At 43.4% G+C, this 17,494-nt stretch overlaps 1 protein-coding gene across 9 annotated transcripts in view; it reads right to left on the bottom strand.

The window, feature by feature from the left end:
* LOC118313562 (RNA-binding motif, single-stranded-interacting protein 3) overlaps nucleotides 1-17,494 on the bottom strand; it is a 144,028-nt gene that overhangs the window by 17,047 nt on the left and 109,487 nt on the right. For all 9 annotated transcript variants that reach the window (XM_047336130.1, XM_035639405.2, XM_047327164.1 and 6 more), the window contains 3 exons: nucleotides 15,359-15,516; nucleotides 14,468-14,547; nucleotides 2,244-2,350 (listed from right to left, as the gene is read on the bottom strand). In XM_047336130.1, coding sequence (XP_047192086.1) covers nucleotides 2,244-2,350; nucleotides 14,468-14,547; nucleotides 15,359-15,516 — 345 coding nt within the window. The remainder of the gene's footprint in view (nucleotides 1-2,243; nucleotides 2,351-14,467; nucleotides 14,548-15,358; nucleotides 15,517-17,494) is intronic.

Genomic DNA, 17,494 nt, shown 5'->3' with positions numbered 1-17,494 from the left:
GAGCCAGCGCTGGAAGAGATCAGCTCTGTGAAGCGTCTTGATCGTGTGTGGAGAAATGAGTCACCCTAGCTCCATCTTCAGCAAAACCACGTGTTTCTAGGGGACGACACACGAGGACACCTCGTGTCTCTGTTTGACATGGTCGTTACCACTCATGGTTGGAGAGTCAATCTAACAGCAACAAAAAGACACAAATGACCACATAGTCACAAAACAGCCCCTTGCAGGGCAGTGCAAAGTGACACAAAGATGGTAAATGGTTTGGACCCTCTCTACCTCCTGAGCCACAGCCGCCCACGGGTGACCACAAGGGGACACAAGGTAACCCCAAAGACAAGCCCGGAGAAAATGACCTGAAAGAAACAACACAACTACAACCGCTGGGGCGACGGCGGTAGAGCCGGTCGTCCACTAACCCGAAGGTTTGGCGGTTTGAGCCCAGCTTCCCCTAGTCCGCATGCCGTTGTGTCCTTGGGCAAGACAGTTAACACTGAATTGCCTCTGGAATGTGTGCTCATTCATACTATTATTCTTTACTTAAAATAGTACATTTGGTCCATTTACAATGTGGCTGTCTTGGTCTTATGTATGGAGGGGCGAGGGGCCCTACATAGGCTGTGGCCAGGGGGCCCACTGTCTCACAATCAAGGCCAAGGTCAGATTCATTTAGGAGTGAGGGGATCTGGGACATTAGGGTCAGCTGACTGAGTGTGAGGATGCGGTGCGGCCCCTCAGAGCAACCTCCCCGGCCAGATGTCTCTATTAGTCTGTCTGGACTCCGAGACTTGGCTCTGACAGATGCATAAAGCTCTGAAGGGATGCTTCTCCTCTTCAATGCCAAGTGGGGCTTGTCAGGACTTGGGCCACTGACAAATGTGTGAGGAATCCCTCTGAAAGCACACATCATTTGTTTTAAGTCCGGCTGACAATTCACAAATGTTGACAACAGGACACATCACTAAACAGAGAGGGTAATGTCGACTGAGGCCTGGTGTGATTTCTTGGCTCCCTCAAGAAACTAAAACTGCAATCTGCCACACACGCACGCACGCACGCACGCACGCACACACACACACACACACACACACACACACACACACACACACACACACACACACACACACACACACGCACACACGCACGCGCGCGCGCCATGGCATCCTGTTTTTGTCGTGGCAGCTCTTGTTTCAGCACACAGTTGTTTCAACCTGGTTCCATTTCACTTCACTTCACTACCCTTCTCTTCCCCAACCTCCATGGAATGCAAATGTTGGGAAACCATTTATAACTGCAATCAGTGTGTGGGCGGCGGCATTATTCCTCACTTCCCCTTGTTCGGTGAATTAACGCTTTGGTATCGACACTAACAACTTCTGAACTCTCAGCATTGTGCAGCAGTCGACCTGCCTTCAGTCAGCTGCACGAGGTTTTCATTTCTCCTGAAGATGACAGACTGGAAGTGCGAGTTTCAACAGAAGAAAAACACAACTTGGCATTGGGGCTTTGCAAGAACCTTGTATTGTAAATTCAATAACTCTTTATATATGCCAGCTTTCATACTGTCGGCAGCATCTCCAATTCAGCCTACAGTATGTTATTTGGAAATGAAAGCTGATAATGACCCCACAGGGGGGGCCTGTCAAGCTCTTCACATTTTATACTCTGTTACAAAACGTGAAAAATAAACTGATGTCAAAGGGAGCATCAGCCAGATATTTAAAGTGTGCGAGAGAGACGACTTTCTGGTTTTTCTGTGAAGCAGCTGCAGACACTGCTGTGAGACGCTACAGTACAATATATTGTACTTTATGCAGCAGTCTTTCCTCTCTGCGATATAATTACTGTTATGCTTTAGCTAGAAAGTTGAGTAGGAAGAGGTTTAAAAGAAGTTTGTGGATAAAGTGTATGCACAGTTGTGATTAAGTTAGAATAACACCACTTTTGGTTTTGTTAAGTTTACTATTTCCTCTCAGAAACCCTCTCATACTCGCTCCGATTGTGAGAAGGGAGAGTCTATTGTTGATTTAAGAAATGTCTGCTGCAGCATGATCCTGCCAGAGGGAAACATTCCATGTTCCTTTTATAGTGGCCCAGGGTGAACATGATCACTTTGGTTCTTGTGTTACAATAGCCTTTATCCACTTGTGCCTTAATAAACGGTCGCCATGGCTGAGGAAGGGAATCGTATATGATGGGTACTGGTGGGCTTTTCTCTGATGAGTGAATAAACATGTAGGCTTTACCTCTCCTTCCTGTGTCCACGGTCGGCCATTCTGGGGATACTTGGCCTGGGTCTGCCTCTTTTTTTGGCCTCCATCCGCAAACTTGCACAGCAATGGCTCCGCTGGGGCTGCAAAGTGAGTCAGAGGGAGAGAGAGCGAGAGAGACAAGGACAAACACAGGTGGATTAATCATACTAATAGCAGGAAAAAAAGTGAAATCCCATGCATTAGGTTAGGAGTAACACTTCAAAGATAAGATTTTGAGGCAGGGTGTTGTGCGGCTTGTGGCCTAAACAAAAACATTACATAAATCAACTGGACCAGAAAACAACACTCCGGCTCTTACGTTTATCTCTTGCACCCCTAATCCTCACATCTAAACAACAGCGGTTATCGCAGTTATCTCTACAACTCCTACCGCCGCACTTCGACAAGAACGGCCTTCATGTGGAAACGAAGCCATGGGCTAATCATCAAAGCATGGCGAGTGCGGTTCAAACAACAGACCGAGCAGCCATACTTAATACACTAAACAACTCCACAGCTTGACCCCCCCGGGCGATAGGCTGGGGTTGTGATTGCTCCAAAGACAACACAGTCCTTTCCTTGGACCCCGAGAAAGAAGAAAGCCTTGATTACAAATAGGATTAGCCGAGTGTGACCTCGCACACAAAAGTTCACCAGAAATTTTCCAAGTGCAACCTGATAGGCTTCTGCTTTGAATAGCCCACAGGCTTCTGCAATAGCTGGATTGGTGCAGGATTCTCCAAAAGAAAAAAGGTCTTTCAAAGGCATATCTTTCAAATTTGTTGGAAAGCAAGAAAGTGTGAATAATGGTCTCAAATTCTAGGAAATTATTCAGCGTGATTAAACAAATACACTACAAAGTCCTATTCTGAAATTGGCCGGGGCACTCGGAGAGGACACTTGGTGGCTTATGTAGTTGCTGAAGGCCGTCTTTTGCTTTCTGTGATCTCTGACACAATTTCTTTTTTTTTTAAATTTTTTTCCAGTTATTGCTCGACCATATGCAGACATAGAAACATACACATGTAAGCCTATCAAACTCAGAGTCCGGCTTTTAATCAGAATAAACATAATGAATGGATTACAAAACCAGATGATAATTTATAGAAATAACTGTCTAATCACTGCCCTCTGGTAAAAAAAATGTTTTCCACAACAGTAACCACTGCCTGAGATGTGTTATACAATCACAACATGTACATATATAAATATCTGTATGGCATGCAAAAGATATAGTGCATTAATGTACCTGATGCATATAATTAGGAGACTTGTCATTTCAGCAAGTGCATCACTTTACAGTGCATTAACATACAATACACACAATACACAAGTACCATTTCCATCCATCAGCCATTGTAATAATGACCTGAGCAAAGAAGGAAGCCTGGTGATTCTGTTATGGTGCGACAACATCTTCCCACGGAAGAGGCATGGGTCGATAAATTGTTTGTTTCTTATTTCCAACCAACCGTCACTTTACCACGATCATTCCTTAACCTTAGCTAAATGTTTATCGTTGAAATCATGATGACGAAGGTCCTCAACTCCAGCGAAGTAGTCATTTCAACCAAAGCCCCAATGTTTTTCTAACCTTAACAAAGTACAAATTTTATCCACAACAATCCTTAACCACGGAATTGTCACACCATAAAATGATAGTTATTTGTAATAGTAGAAAGAGAAGGATTTCCCACAGGCTGAAGATGCACTGAGGCCAATGAAGCGCTGCAAATGACCACAACAGTATGTTCAAATACAAAAGGCATTTAAATGCTCTTTAAGCTGCGGGAATGATGAATCCCCAAACTGTAACTGCAACACCTTCACACATACAAGTCTTCCGCTTACGTTCTCAGGACAACTCGGGGCCCCCAAATTGAATATGCCACCTACTTTCATGCATTTCCTCTCACTTGTTACATCCAATATGGCATGGCTGAGTCACCGACTGCATCTGTAGCAGACACTCCTGTGCTCCTCCTGGGCAATGATTTCAAAGTGCAGAGAAAGTCAAATGGTGGAGTCTCATCAGAGTAGAAATAAAATCACTGCAGATGACATTGAATTCCACGAACTGGCAAGAGCGAGCTCATCGTGCTGCTGCTGATTCACACCCTATGTGAATTTTGAAAATATACTGTGCAATTACCTCGCCCGCTTCAGGAAAAAACATGTTTCTTCATCTCTGTAAAGTGAAAAATGAGAAGAGGAGTTCTCGGCGGAGAGACGCATTCAGAGCTGAAGGTTGAGACGAGAGTTATTTGGATTGCCTGCGGCCTAGATGGTACTCCAAAGGTATAAGAAGACGCATGCTCACGGTGCCATGTGATTATGCTCCATCCGGGAGTACTTTGTCATTACACAGTTTTACCTTCATTTCTATCTGAATGACAGGTCACACGGCTTCAGGGGCCCTGTTATCATCCTTTGCCACTGCCACTCATCCTTCTCAATCACTCCCCCTCTTCTCTCCCTCTTCTACCCGCTCTCCTCCATGCATTCATATACATCTGGCAAAAAATCGGTTGCGTAGGTGTATGCGCGATGTGTACAAGTACGCTTCACCGTGAGTGAGGACAGAAAACAAAACCAGAGAGAAGGCAGTGTCATGAAAGAAACATGGGTCACTTGAAAGGGTTTATGAAAGAGGATAAGAACAATATATTTAAAAATATGTCGTCCCTGTTTATTGAGTTTGAATCTCTCTCACACCTTGATTCTTTTGGAATTACGAATTATTATGAGTTGAGCCACAGGACCAAAATTCAGTTACTAAAATGTTTTAATGCATATCCTGTTTGCGTTTCCACCGCATCCCAGAAGTAGTGGAAATAAGTCAAATGGGTCTGAAAAAACAAATTTGAGTTGACGCTGTTTAAAATACACAAGGAGAAATGCCAAGTCATTGCGTTTCTCCGTTGCCCGACTCTGACCTTTGCGCGGACTAATGAATGGATGCTGAAGAGACATGCAGGGACGGAAAAGGAGAATGTATCCAAGTAGTGTCAAATCAAGTGTTTTTATAGTTTTGTTTTTCAATTTCACTTTCTGTACAGAAAACAAGCAGCAGCCATAAGGCTTGGATTAATCAGCACTGCACAGAAAAGAGTTGTATACAAGCTTTAAAAAAAAGAAATACTTCAATGTGTAACCCACAAATGAATTAGCTTTGTTCAACTTACAGTGAACAAGTTAAGAAGTAAAATCAATTGAAAACCCTAATTTGAAAAAAGGTAATTTCCTTTGTGTGTTACCAATTGAGGTAATTCCCTTAAGTTGGTTCATTTTCTTTTTCAGAGAGCAAACTCCACCAAAACAGTTCCTGTTCCATTGGACAGGATTACCCCCCCCCCCAGAGCAGGGTATAAGGTCAGGAGAACTAAATGGTGTGCCAATTCAGGGGTCACAAAATTTGAAGTTTGATTGCGCTAGCGACAAAGGCGTCCTTCCATTCCCAAGCAAGGAATGATCCCACGGGCGGACCCTTTCAGGGCCCAACCTATATCCCAAGATTCATTGCGTGCCGGTGACGAACTCTCGAACGGTGGGAGACTGCAGCTCCATTGCTTGGCATCAGCGGTAAGGGCGAAACACGCCGGTGACCGCAAATACGAAATCCGCCGAAGAAACAGAGTTTCTCGTTTGGCCGTCACTGTCTATGCGTCTGACAGAGGCAGGTTGAAACATTGGTAAGGTTCCCGGGCCTTATTTAGTTATTACTAAAATTGGCAAAACCTCTGGTGATAAGTGGTCACTTTAATGCGAATGCAAACTCTTATCAGTTGACGTTAGGGCTGAATCAAAATGTGGTATTAATGGGCGACAAAGAAACGAAAAAGTAAATATTATTCATATGAAACCGCTGTGAATTCTAATTTTGATTTAGAACGGGATGAGGATCAGATTATGATAAAAGACACATTTGAGAATGAGGTGTGCAGGATTTAACGGTCAGGTTTATGGGTGTTGCGTTAAATGCTCATTGATGTGTGTGTGTGTGTGTGTGTGTGTATTTGTGTGACAAATGATTGCTGCGTCAGATACACACTCTTGAGACAGACTTGAAGGCAGCCTCTGTATCCCACTGCCGTTTTCGTTTTACCGGTGTGACGAAAAGAGAAAGACAAACGGTGGATGGGTGACAACTTGTCAAGTCAGGAGGACACTTTCTTCTCTGCATCGCCTCTAGAGCACCACACAAAGACACAAGGAGCTATATTGCTGATCTGAAGCAATTGTTTATTCTTGGTATCTGAATGAAAATGATTACTCTGTTTCAAATTGTCATTTGTTATTCTTACTCACCTGGCTTATCACATAAGACAGCTCAAAAAAGTCTGTGATTGCGGCCTTGAGACGAAAGACAAGGGGCTTTTGGTCTTTGTTAGAATTAGTGATGCATGCAGGCAAACCAACGAAGGACATCAAAAAATAAAAGTAATGCAGAAAAATGGCCCTTGATATGATTGATGGCTCTGGAATAAATGGGGAGAAAATGTCAGCGTGCTTTTCCTTCATTCACATTAACATCCAGTAAGCAAAGCAGGCGACATGATTTCAGAGGGAAATGTCTGCGGAGGAACTGTGCTTGTTAAAAGTGACATACAACAGCAGCGGGAGGGACACTGGGCTTCTTTCACTTCTCATAATTCCCAATAGGAGCATACATCCACGTACACACACACACACGCACACACACACACACACACATAAAAATCCACATACACAACGTTGTTGCAGGAAGCGTTTTTTATGTCTGAGTTGGTGAAATGGCTCCAGACATTAAACAGTGGGCCAGAGCAATGGGCCGGTGTTTACATGCACAAACACGCCTACGCACACATACATCAATATTGTTATAATGGTTCGGTTGCCTTGGTGAATCTGGAGCTGGAGTTTAGTGTTTTCAGAGACTGCTGCAGAACCGATATTTGGACAGGCCTATTCAGTGTATGGGAGAAAGTTGGGTTTGTCTTTTCTATTAATAATTCAAATGTTTGCACAATGTTGCTTGCTGTATTCTCATATACCTGTTATTATTTAAATGGGATATTGATGGCAGATCATACTGTCATGGCACGCGTGCGTGTGAATAGCTGTGTTTGAGTTCCATGGCCAATAGTGTCTCGGGGAAGTACTTCTTTGGTGTTGTTGTTGTTAATTTTCGCCTTGAGAGGAAGCGGGGGAGGGTATCTGCCATTTCTCACATAATTAAGACAATATTGCTAAATTCTGGCACAAATGGTAAAAACAAATGGCTATTAGCTAATCAGTATTGGATAATGAGAAAACCTTAATCAGCAGAACTTTAAGGTTAGTTTGTCTATTAAGTTATGCCACTTAGGCAATTTATCTGTTCAACAGAGCCATTGTTTTTGGAAATTGCTCATCTGTCTTTTACAGCCAAAGAGTAAAAGGTATTGTGAGACCCAAAATGATTTAAAAAAAACAAAAAACTTGCACTTACCAGGACTGCAGTACCACACACTGGAGTACTGCTAAGTGACATTTTTTTTAAATCACTACAGCAGTATTGTGACAGCCAAAAACATACCTACAATAATCTATTCCAAAGCATAATCTAGCTTAAATGTAAAAACTGACTGAGTAATTTAACTGCTGTAACTCAACTTTACTTCAGGTGCAGAATTGTGATACTATGTATTTCTCTGAGTGTGGAAAAAAAAAAAAATCCTGTTATACACCCTGCAGTTCACTTTATATTCATTCATAACCACAGTGATAGGCCACAAATACTGACGAGGAAATTGACAATAATGAATGTTATTTATTATTAAGAGGTGAACTTAGTCGCCAAACAATTAGGAAGAAACAACAGCCATAAAACATCCGCCGACAAGATTCCCCGTAGGAAAACTGCTCAAAATGGCGCATCAAATTAATTATTTAGCTGCATTACCGCAATCTGTTGCAAGTCACAAGAGGCCTTTAAAAGGAAGAACATTTTTAATTGTCACTTTGACCCCTGCTGTTCCCGCTCCAGCGTCTCTTGCAACACAAAGTGATGGATTCATGATGGATTTGGGTACAGCTGTGTCTGCCACCTGAAGTGGGGTTACCATGGGGTTACCTTCGGGCACGTCAAGTTAATTAAAATTGTCCGAACCAGCTATATGAATATCTAGAGGGTTCAGAAAGACGTAGATTTTTCGTAAACAGGACATGAGATGAAGGACTGAAATTCAATCCAAATCGAATGAGGACAATTATTGCTGACAATTGCTAAAGTCCCACATAAATTGATCTTTGCGACAACAATTCTCCAGGTTGCTGTTTTTCCCCCCGCCCAGTGTCCTGACGGGAGCGGGGTCTCATACATACGTGACAAATCTGAACCACCGTTCCTTAGATTGCACAGGAATTTTACCGCACCGTGAAAACGGCTCCTTAGTCGCTCACATTAGGTGGAATTTGACAATAAGTAGTGAGGATACTCACAGTGAGAAGAGACAAAGCTGCCAACCATTGACTGCACTCCCGCTGTTATACCCAATTTTTTAAAATTATATAAGTGGGAAGAATTTAAGGAATCTGTCGTTGACTCACTGAGCAACAAGCGGTTTTCAAGTGAACATAGTCTGCAGTGATTAGATCCATATTTGTGGTAGTTATGAAATGGATAGGATACAGCTTTCATGTTTAACAAACCTCGGGGGGGGGGGGGGGGGGGGGGGGTGAAGGTGTTCTAAGTCTATTTGAATATTTTGTGATAATAATTCACTCATCAAATATGACAGCAAACTTCAGCGAATCCCTTTTCGGCGCTTCAAACGGAATGAGGATGTCTCGTTCCTGCTTCGCTGTACGAGGTGCTCCTGAAATTCATCCCCTAGAAAAATGTGTGAACTCAAATCCTGAAAGACAAGACCCCCCCCCCCCACAAAATTGGGACATCTTCCTGCTACAGAGACAGGTGATGGAAATAAGACATAAAAATGACGTGGACCACAAAATATGCCAACAAAAATGTCAGAGATTGGTGTGTCTGAATGTGTGTGTATGAAAAGGAACTCGTGATTTACTGATTTGAAGCGGAGGTTTTGACCGGTGGGGTTTTTATGTTTAACTGTCAGGCACGGCAACACACACTGTTACCACTCATCGGAGCTGTGGGATAGTGCAAACCACAGTGGGGCGGCACAGAAGCTGTTAAAACTCCAGCAGGGAAAATAAACATATCCATCTCGCTTCTGCTGAGAGGGGCACGGGAAAAGACACACAAGAGGTAAAGAGAAAACGCAGAGGAGGAGGACACACACTGCTGTCGAATGCGCCGAGTTAATTGCGGAGCACCAACAATAAACTGTTGATCTTCAGCGCTTCCAAGCCAGACACTGGTGTGTGGGTTAGGACCCTTTACATATGGTTTTATTTTCCATTGTGAGAAAAGGAGGGGGGGGGGGGGTATAATATGAGTGGGACCCACTTCTTCAAGTGGGTAAAAAAGGTTCTGGATAAAATAAAATCCAATCCATTAGCAAGCGACATGGGAAGGCATTCCGTTAAAAAAATCAGATCCAATCCCCAAATGTGACGGGAAGAGGAATCCCTCAGCTGGGCTTGTTATGATTCCACCCTCCTTTCTTTTTTATTTTATTTAATTTATGCTTTTTGTTTGGGACGCCCGACATCAAAGGGCTCAAGGCCCTGCAGGGTTACGTTCTTCAAGTTCAAGCATCACACATGAGAGGAAGACAACTATTTGCCACCAAATGTAAAAAAAAATCTGTATTAGAAAATGTTTATTTGAATAGCCGGTAGCGCTTTTATATCATTAATATGTAATATGTAATAAACACAACAGTGCGGACTGTAAGCTGACACAGAGAGAACTGAGCTTTAGAATAAATTTTTAAAAAAAATTCAATCTTCCTATCATGTGGCGGTTCTTTACAATGACTATCCAAACCATTTCCCATATAGCATCCTTGGGGGGGATTATATTACTACTTTATTAACAAAATTGTCTCATCATAAACCTGAAGCAGCACAAAAGGAATTGGGAAACTCGAGGACACATTCATCGAGGAAATATATTCCCCAAGTGACGTGAAGATCGCACTTTAATGTCTTTGCGAGCTCCACAGCTCCACAGCATTGATCTGATTTGGTTTAATTCTTCAAAAGCATTGCATTTTAACACCCACAGCTGTATTTCAGTGTTGAATAAGTGAATCCGAATAACATATGTGAGCTGACAACAAGACTGACGGTGCAGTGTGCCGCCACATAATTACCCAATATTTTTCACAGTGCCGCCTTGCTCCATTTTTTCCCCTACATTATCAGGGAACATCAGTAAAATTCATTTCCCATTTATGAAAAATATTGAACCCCTTGAATGGAGGCAATGAATGGGGGCTTAATGCCTCATGATCATACCCTGCCCATATTTAAAACAAAAAAAACTCCAGATTATTACTGAGAGAGGCATCGTCTCTAAGATCTGGACTTCTCGTCCTCCATTTGTTTTCCCATTAGGGTAGGGCAGGACAAAGACAAATATCAAAGCTACAACACTTCATTACACAGTGAGAGAAATGGAGAGAGACAAATGTTGGACAAAAAAGGAAAAGCGGGATGGAAATACAGAGGAAGCCTGCCAACTGGGTGTGGGAGAGCCAATCCCAGCTGACATTGGGCGAGAGGCGGGGTTCACCCTGGACAGGTCGCCAGCCTATCACAGGGCCACATACAGAGACGGACAACCATTCACTCTCACATTCACACCTACGGTCAATTTAGAGTCTCCAATTTTCCCTAACCCCATTCTGCATGTCTTTTGACTGTAGGGGGAAGCCGGAGAACCCACGGGGAGAACATGCAAACTCCACACAGAAAGGCCCTGATTGGTTTGAACCGGGATTCGAACCCAGAACCTTCTTGCCGTGCAGCCCGGTCCAATTCAATGAAAGTCTTTCTTTTTTTTTGCCCATTTAGTGAGATTTTTTTGTGGGCTAGTGTGAAAGTTGTCAATCCAACTAACCACACACTGGTTACTAGTCACCAGTGTGGAATATTTTATGGAACCACAGGGTTTTCCAATATCAGATGTGAGGTAACAATTATGAGCATATCCTCCCTTAATATTATGGTACAAAGATCATTGAGCACCCGAGATGTTCAATGACCAGGTAAACTGTAAGTTCCTATACGTGTATTTTTACAGCCGGTTTGCTTTAAATCCGTGTGAACACAAATTGGACCAGAACTGAAAGACACAGTGGTGCATCACTTCACCCCATTGGGCCTCGACCAAATGAACCAAAGTACAGCTGTGAAGGTGCCCATAGATCTGGGAGGTTTAATATATCATGCGATGACATGAAGTGACATGGTCATGATGAAGCTGTAGAAGATATGTGCTCTTTACGGTTGGATGGAGACGGCCTCCCACCGGAGCCGAGTCCCTCCCTCACAGCAGGTCAGCACAATATTATCGAGCGGCGAGCACAGCAAGGACAGAATTACAACCGGGGTGATCGGATGTCCGGGAAGAAATTTGGGACATAAAGAGACCTAGAACAAAACAAAGCTCACAGGCCTGTCACTGCCTGAGCTTTTTTGAAATGCCACAGAGTGTCAGCGACACAGAAGACCAGTGACATAAATCAGCAGGGTCTGGCTTTAGAGACAGATTTTCACTTCAGATCGCTCAGAAAAGTGTGTGTGTGTGTGTGTGTGTGTGTTGTGGATCAGTGCACCGAGGGTTCTGGCTTGGTCAGATTCTACCTATTTCATTGGTTGGTGAGCTCAGAGCAATTTAAGAGGTCAACATACTCTCCAGTACTTCACTCGCTCCTGTACACACATGAACAAGGGAGAAAGGAGAAAATGGAAAACCCCGGCAAAGAAAAGTCATGCATGTCCTTCAATATAGAGGTCAGCGACTTGGCGGTTGCAGAGAGTGTGAGCGAAAAAAGTTAGTGTGTGACTCTACGTTTAAACCTGTATATCAATTCATTTTTTGCGACACATGCTGCAAACACAACATATTTAGCAAACAGATGCTTAGGAATGGGCTGCAAGGTGGCGTAGTGGTTAGCACTTTCGCCTCACAGCAGGAAGGTTCTGGTTCTCATTCGAATCCTGGTTCAACCAGGACCTTTCTGTGTGGAGTTTGCACGTTCTCCCCGTGTATGAGTGGGTTCTCTCCGGGTTCTCCGGCTTCCTCCCACAGTCCAAAGACATGCAGAATGGGGTCAGGTTAATTGGAGACTTTAAATTGTATGTGGCCCTGCTGATAGGGCTGGCGGCCTGTCCAGGGTGAACCCCGCCTCTCACCCAATGTTAGCTGGGATTGGCTCCAGCCGCCCCGCGAACCTTAAATGGATAAAGCGGTAGACGATGGATGGATGCTTAGAAATTCAGCAGGTACATAGCAACATTACCTTTTGATTTGGACTCTTGTTTCTCAGTCACCTGGCAAAAGTCCAATATTCACTCACTGTGAAATGCTCCACTCAGTCAACAACGTCTGATGTTAGTTTGTGGGCAGGTTGCGTGTGGTGGGTTTTTAGAGAACAGTGGGTTTGCTGGACCCCCCCAAAAATTTGCTAAAAGCTCAGTCGCGCTGATACGGTGATAATTCTCTGCGGTATCAACACTACGAGTGACACCTTTTACATTACGCACATCCATTTGATCCGATGTTACGACGAAAGTGGGGAACACGAGCAGAATGATCGGGTAGGGGTGCTCACCAGGCATTGGTAGCTTTTAACATTTATCCTGCTCTGTCACGTGTGCAAAAGTAAATAAAAGGTTATAATTTATTAACATAATAACACACACACACACACACACACACACACACACACACACACACACACACACACACACACACACACACACACACACACACACACACACCCACACACACACACAGAAGCATGCAGCAATAGCTCCGATGATGCATCATTCACTTGCTACAAAATTACACAGCTATACCTCACAGTTAGAAGGTAGATAGTAGAATAGCATATATATATATAAATGTATATAGAAGTCAGCTGTGCGTCTGTCTGTGTGTGTGTGTGTGTGTGTGTGTGTGTGTGTGTGTGTGTGTGTGTGTCCGCGCAGGTTTGTCCTTGGTGACAAACTGAGTCGCCCACCATGCTGTACCTCACAAATCAAACTGCCAGGGCCCAGCTCTCTCTGTCTGTGCTTGATTTCTATGTTCTTCAGTGGGATCTCTCTCTCTCTCTTCTCTCTCTCTCTGTCTGTATCTGATCCTTCTCCATCTCCATGTCTTCTCCCTCATCCTGTCACTTTTAGTTTGCCTCTGCCCACCTCAGCTTTCTTTCCACCTCTTTTCCACCTTGTCCTCACTCGGTTGTCTCACTCAGTTTTGGTCTCCCTCTCGATACAGTGTGTCATTCTCTTCTACACCCACGCACCCCTCGTCCTCCTCCTCCTCCTCCTCTCTCGTTCTTTCTTCACCTCCCTGCGCTCCACACTGTTCTCTTCTCTCTTCCACTGCGTGTCAAAAGGCAATGAGTCTTTGCTGTTTACTTTGGTGGACAATCAGAGACAGACCGCCTGGCTGTGTATGTACATGTGTCTTGTGTCTGTATTAATCACTAGGATTTTCGCACTTAATCATTTCAAGGTGGTCTAAGCCAGAAATATTTGATTTGATGTCACTCAGTACACATCTGTCATTTTGTCTGAAACCAAGCCCGTTTTATTTTACCACAGCGTCCATGAAAATCCTTTGAAACAGAGATATTGTTAATGATTTAAAAAAAAAACACTTACACAAAGCATGAAAATAAATTCATAATGCTGAATATCGTACCTAATTACCGACGCATTAATGGTGAGAACATTACGGTGTGCTGTGCGTACAGAGGTGATGCTTCACATGAAGACTGCTCTGTTCTCCACACGCAAGACACAAAAGAAAGCATCCACTACTTTTTCTTTTTAAAAATCTAAACCTAAAAAAAAACCTCTGAACGTACTGAAGTGCTCTACAGGTCGGCGGCAAATTGAGTTCAAGTTCAAATAATGTGACATTTGAGGTGAGCAACTTCTGGTGTGTTTCTGAGGGAGGTTTGAGTGAACGATGAAGCACAGTGCTACGTCTACATGAGATACGACTCTCACCTACAGAGAAACGCTGAGCTCTCGCTGTAGAAAAACACTGAATCAGAAAACACAAGGCAATTGTCTCGGTGATCGACACCTACCTGTCATGCCTGGAGGGGTTTTCAAGAATTTTCCATTGAAATTTTGGATCACCACATCACACTTCTCTGTCGACTCCATCCTGAGAGAGACAGAGAGACGGTAAAAGAAAGAAATGCTTCGTGAGGACAATCAGCTCTTAATGTTACAATTCAATGTGCCAAAAGAAAAAAAAAAGCATAAAGACTTGTCCATCATTGCAGCCTATACATTAAATACATGCCTGCATGCTTGTCTATCTATGCTTGAGCGTGAGTGTGTGTGTGAGTGTGTGTGTGTGTTTTCTATGGGGTTTCCTCTCCTTTGTCCCGGTTTAAAAGCTCCATTCAGTCTGATCTGTTGTGTGTCATGTCCTCTTTGTCTGCCCCTATTCAGCTCTGCTCACCCAATCACAGCTCAATGACTAATTGCCTGCTTGGCAAGCAAAAGCCAGTGTGTGTGTGTGTGTGTGTGTGTGTGTCGGGCGTGCGTGCGTGTGAAAGGAAGAAAAAAACGGTGACAGGAAAGAGAGAGATTGTGTATGTGTGTGTAAGTAGTATGTGAGCATTCATGATTGTCTGTGTCTTGGGTTTGCTTCACACAGCCAGTGACCCTGAATGAAGCTCTGACTGCATTCTAATCACTGGCACACTCCATGGAGTAACTGAGAAGACCCCCCCACACACACACACACACACACACACAGACACAGGAGTCAACTAGCTGTAACATTGTCTAAAATATGAATTTGGACCATAGTGTGATAATAATGAATCAGTACTATTTCATCTATTTAGTAATTGTGAAGTATGTACGTCCAGCGAAAACCTTACCATTTAGAGGTGATTAACTTCGTGAAATGTCACGACAGGAATCATGTGTGTATCGCGTGTGTGTGCCTCTGTGGTGGGTACCTGGCGAAGCCGACTCCTCTGCTCATGCCATTGGCGTCCCTCAGTATCCTCGTGGAAATGACGTGGCCAAAGGGCTTCAGCATGTTCTCCAGCTCTTGCTCGTCCATGGACACCGGCAGGTTGGAGATGTAGAGGTTGGTGGGGTCCTGCTCCTGTTGCTGTGGAAACAGAGTGGAACAAGGCGTCAACATTGCTTCCTGTCTCCTGCACAAATATAAGTTTCAATTCCTGCCGGACGCGTCCCCTTGAAAACAATCACTGGTATTGGGTCTCACAACACTTGCTCTGCTGAAAGAACTCGTTCTGTGTGGCAGAGGGATGGATGCAGGAGAGGTTGTGATAAAGGGTGATCTATCTAACTCACTATTGACAGAAAAAGAAGCCTTTACTTTATATTTCATGAAAAAAATATCTAGACCCCCACAGTGTTGATGCTATATATGATTCTGCAATGTTTCATGAGTGTAAGCCTTTGCGGATGTGTCTCTGTTGTATATGCAGCACTGATGCTTTTTTTAAAAATTCATTATAAATGTGCTACCATTGTGGTGTACGTGCATACAACACAATACATTTCATCGCAACTCTGAAACATTGTATGCGACATCTTATCAGACTCCTCTTCATATTAAAAATCAGTCACATCTTTTACACTCCTCTCGTCTCATGCCCACATTTCCAGACCCCAGAAACATAAGTAATAATGTATACTGACCAAGAAAAATGTGCAGCGCTGGAATGGGATATTCATACAATTTTTTCCGTAGTGTGTGTGTGTGTGCGCGTGTGCGTGCGTGCGTGCGTGCGTGTGTGTGTGTGTGTGTGAGAGACCAAAAAAATCTGCCCTGCGTGGCTCATTTTGAAACGTAAATATTCCTTTATCCGTGGAGGATTTTTCCTTTGCATGCACCGAGAGCTGTTTGATTTCAGGAGTGGGAGTTCCAAGTCTGGCTGACTGTGACCAAAGTCATCTATGCAGTCTGTGACTCAGGGTAAGCGCCACAGCTTCAGTGAAGGAGTCTGAAATATTTACCTCCTGAATATCTATCTTCGTCAGCAGGGATTTTCCTTTGGCAGAGTGTCCAATACACAGAGTGGCACGGTTATCTTCCCACACAGGGCAACTGGCTTTGGAGGTTTTCTTTTACATTTGCGTGCATGCTTGTGTATTGGTGTGTGTGTGTGTGTGTGTGTGTGTGGGAGTGCGTTTATGCAAGCAGTGGCAGATGAAAACAGCAATATGAAATGTGAGGGGTCATATCTACCAGCTGTGGAATCTGTCATTGATCTTAGAGTCATCTTTTATAAAGAGTTACGTTGCTCAACAACCTGTACTTTTCGCAAACATTTGCAAATTATAGTTTGCCCGGATTTCAATACAGACCTTATTAAAATGTTCATAAAGGAAAACTTTTACATGTCTGTGTGCATGTGGACACTGACAAAGGTTTTTGCCGGCTGTAATCCTTGATCCTGTCAAACTGTTTATCAAATGTTATCTCAGGGTAAACGATGGAGGACAAAATTCAGTGTTTCAATATTAAGTTAACAAGAGGCTTTAGCAGTCTTGGTCAAAGATTTAGTTAAAATAAGTGGTTATCTTCCAAAGCAACAATCTTTTTTTTTAGGATCAATTTCCCTCCTTAAAGTATTGTCCCTTAACTTAGCTCAGCATAGAGACACTGTACGGAACCAAAAAGAGGAAATTTCGTACTTAACAGACTGCAACTTTGGAAAACAGCAACTTAATTTTTCTCAACACCAACTGCTGATGCCTCAGTTGAGCTTGAGATATATTTAGAAATCGCCCACTCTGCAAAGCTATATCCCACGGGTCCATATCAATAATATATCCAGCTGCTGGGAGAAAGCGTTACGATAAAAATTAAAAGCATCGGCGGGGCAAAGTATACCCTGCACACATTGTATATATTGCCCAATCAGCCATTGCTAACTTTTTTTATATTGTAATGATGCCCTGTGAACATGCACGCAGACACGCACACCAGATGCACATGCCCGCTTACAAAATGCATTGGTTGGCGCGTGAATGCGCGCGGCAAAAGTGGTTTATCGATAACTTTAAACTTTATCAATGAGAGAAAGAAGAGAAAGAAAGAAAAAAGCGAAAGTGGG

The sequence above is a fragment of the Scophthalmus maximus genome, chromosome 1 (assembly GCF_022379125.1).
Source record: "Scophthalmus maximus strain ysfricsl-2021 chromosome 1, ASM2237912v1, whole genome shotgun sequence".
Lineage (NCBI taxonomy): Eukaryota > Metazoa > Chordata > Actinopteri > Pleuronectiformes > Scophthalmidae > Scophthalmus > Scophthalmus maximus.
The sequence above is the reverse complement of the archived record's forward strand: the minus strand, read 5'-3'. Positions and strand labels throughout refer to the sequence as shown.